Source organism: Solanum tuberosum, unplaced genomic scaffold (assembly GCF_000226075.1).
Source record: "Solanum tuberosum cultivar DM 1-3 516 R44 unplaced genomic scaffold, SolTub_3.0 scf00099, whole genome shotgun sequence".
Classification (NCBI taxonomy): Eukaryota; Viridiplantae; Streptophyta; class Magnoliopsida; order Solanales; family Solanaceae; genus Solanum; species Solanum tuberosum.
Window position 1 is genome coordinate 546,374 of NW_006239023.1, and position 3,336 is coordinate 549,709.

The 3,336-nt window shown below is 30.7% G+C and overlaps 1 protein-coding gene across 1 annotated transcript in view; it reads right to left on the bottom strand.

Moving 5' to 3' along the window:
- Positions 1-1,525: 1,525 nt before the first annotated feature.
- Positions 1,526-3,336, bottom strand: part of LOC102597084 (nudix hydrolase 2-like) — a 4,054-nt gene continuing 2,243 nt past the window's right edge. The window contains exon 5 of the mRNA XM_006348135.2: positions 1,526-1,651. Within this exon, the coding sequence (XP_006348197.1) occupies positions 1,526-1,651 (126 nt within the window). The remainder of the gene's footprint in view (positions 1,652-3,336) is intronic.

Below are 3,336 nucleotides of genomic sequence, written 5' to 3' on the forward strand. Positions count from 1 at the left end.
GTTGAATTTTGAAGCTCCAATTTCCAAAGACCAAATTCGTAATTTAAACGAGAATAAGAGATTAGAGACTAGAGAGTAGAGAGAGTAGAAGATAATATTTTTATGAATGAAAAGAATGAAAGATTGGGGGTATTTATAGTTTAAAAAAAGGATGAAAATGTAGTTTTTAGAAGATTGGGGTATTAAAAAAAGTTTGGGGGGGTAGGGAGGTGTAAAGGGGAGTTATGGGGTGAAAGAGTCGTTAGTGGGACCCAAAACCCATTGCCCAACGGCTCTCAACAGCTCCCAAAAATTATTAAAATTTAAAAAAAAAAAAAAAAAAAAAAAAAAACCGGACCGGACCGGAACTCGGACGAACCGGGACCGGAACCGGTACAAACCGGACCGGGACTAACCGGTAAATTCCGGTTTCCGTCCCGTTACCCCTACCGGACCCGCTACGTTCCGGACTAAACCGGAACTAACCGGAACCGAGACGGAACCGGTAACGGACCGGGACGGACCGGAACCGGAACCGGCACCTCCCGGTTCCGTTGCCAGGCTTAGTCACGTCATTAAAGGTTGTCCTACCTAATACTCCTCCATCCAATAGTAATTAATTGGGATAGAAATTAAGAAACAGTAAATGATATAAATAATTTTACCAAATCACCTATATTAAATATAAGTCATTTAAATATTAAAAAATGAACTAACATTTAAAAGTAAAGATAAAATAGACACAAAAAAAATAATTATTCCTAGGTTTTATATACTAAACCAGTATTGTTACACAGATATCACTTTCTGCAAAAGATAAAACTTCTGATGACTTGGTCTATATCTTTGTACTTGCCAAATTTTTCTCGTTAGAATTTATGAAATTCGTAGACTCTAATTTATGGGGATAATGGGAATTGGGACAGGAGTGGATACCAAGAAGCCACCAAGCTTGCAAATTTTGACCGCTACTTGCTCATCAACTTTATGTGATTAGTCCAGTAAATGAAATCCAACTAATTTTCTACAAGTACCATATTTTCCTTTTTTCCTAGTGTTTTAAATTAATTCAATCCACAATGATTTCTTTAGTATTTTGGCTTCTACATTCCCAGTACTGCAAATATCTTCGTATCTTGAGTGATTCATAGTGAATTCACAAAGAAATTTGTACTTCTGTAGGTATTTGGACATAATATAAATAGCTGATATTTTTTCAACGTGTTTGAAGTGAATGAGTATAATTGACTTGTTTGGTCAAATTTCTAGAATCAGTTGATTTCTTAAAAAGAAACAATAATCATTTAAAAGTGTTTTTTAAACAAAGTAATTTCAATAAGAAGATGTTTGTATTTTATTAATCAATTTAAAAATAACATTTGAGCAATAACTAGTGTTTGACCAAACTTTTATAACATGCGTGTACACGTTTATTCCAAAATACTTTATATAAATTTTATATTGCATATGACATATTTTATCTTCTTCAAATTTATTGATATTTACAAAAAAAATTCTATCATTTTTTCCAGACTATACATAAAAATTAAAGGCTGGAAGCCAAGTAAGCAGAACCAAGCTCACTGATGTAAATATTCAATGGTTTCTGAATTTTGAACTCTGACTGAGCAAATACAATGAAGTAAGCGGAACTCGAAAATTGTTCTCTATCCTATGCAAAAGTTATGTATTAAAGAACGAATGAAAGCATTAACAGACCACTTAAAATTTGTTTGTATTTTTGTAGATGAAGTTAGAGTATATATAGTTTTATCAATGGAAGCTCTTCAAACTCTTTAACATAAAAATAGAATTACTCCCTATGTCCCGACCAAACATCTCATGACACGAGCTGAAGACAACCATGGGTTGAGGGGTAGCAAGAAGATGCATTGGCTGATAACATATCCATCGCCTTTTCTCGATTACTTGTCCACTTTTGAATGGACACACATATTAAGAAAACAATGATTGACATAGTGAGTTTACCATTTTTACCCCTATTAATTATTACGTAAATGAATTAAAACTTTAAGATTTTTAATAAGTTCTACCTTTTGTAAATTTAATTACTTGAGGGTATAATAGGTAACAAAAATTGTCATGATTTGTCAAAATGGACAATTAAAAAGGAACAAGTAAAAAAGGAAAATTGGGCAAGTAATTAGGGACAGAGGAAATAGTATTTAAGTGAAGGACAAAATGGTAATCAGACTTTGAGTTTAGGAACTTTCCATTTTTAATAATAACTAGTTCTGGGCACGTGCCTTGCGCGTGTAACCCAATTTTATCGACCATAAAAATTTTTAAAAAAATACATAAATATTAGTATTAAGAAACATGTTTGAGTTATAAATTATATACTAAAGAAGAAGTGCGAATTGTTAAAGTGATATCTTAATCCTACTTCGCGAGCTCTCTAAAAGGAAGAAATACTTCACCAACGAAATCTTTAGTTTTCTTACTTTGATTTCTAATTTCGCCTTTAATTAGCAAAGTTATTGGACCTTGTTTCTTTTGGTATAATGTACAATCTCTTCTTGACCTATTGATTTGGCAAAAATATAATTTTGAAACGCCAACACTCAAGCACAAAGGAGTAGAGAAATAGAAACATATGTTTACATTACCTCCTAACCAACTAAAATACATTTGGTGTAATTATGTTTTTAGTGTAATGTGTATTTTTAATTAATTTTTTTTTGTGAATTTGACTAAGGCCTATAAAAGGAGAATAATAATGTGTAACTTTACCTAAGGCATATATATATATATATAATATTTAAGTGTGCATCAATTAAATATCTCTCCGTCCAACAATAGTTGTTTACTACACTATTTTGGGATGTCCGACTATACTTGTCCACTTTATGAAATCAATGGATAATTTTACACTTAGTTTCTAATTTACCCTAACTATTAATTATAGTCATTTTTCTATTACATTTTTCAACACATTGTATTTATTATATTCAAAGGGTGAAATAGTTAAATTACCCTTCTATTTATAGTTTCTTAAGAAGTTGCAAAAATCAATAGTGTACAAATATTGTTGGACAGGGAGAGTATATATATTACTATATAAGAAGAGGGAATAACCAAGCACCACAAGTCAACATGTGTTCCAATAAGAAGAGGGAATAACCAATATATTTATAAAAAGAAATGACATATAAAATAAAATGGAGAGAGTATTAGTTTTTGAAAATGGAAAAGGACAAAACACATATAAAATTAAAAGACATATAAAAAAAAGTTGGTTTAACTCTCAAACATAAAAAGTAACATATGTTATTAAAAACTTTAATAAAAAGTACTATAATTTACAATAAATAATAACTTAAAATATCTACAAGA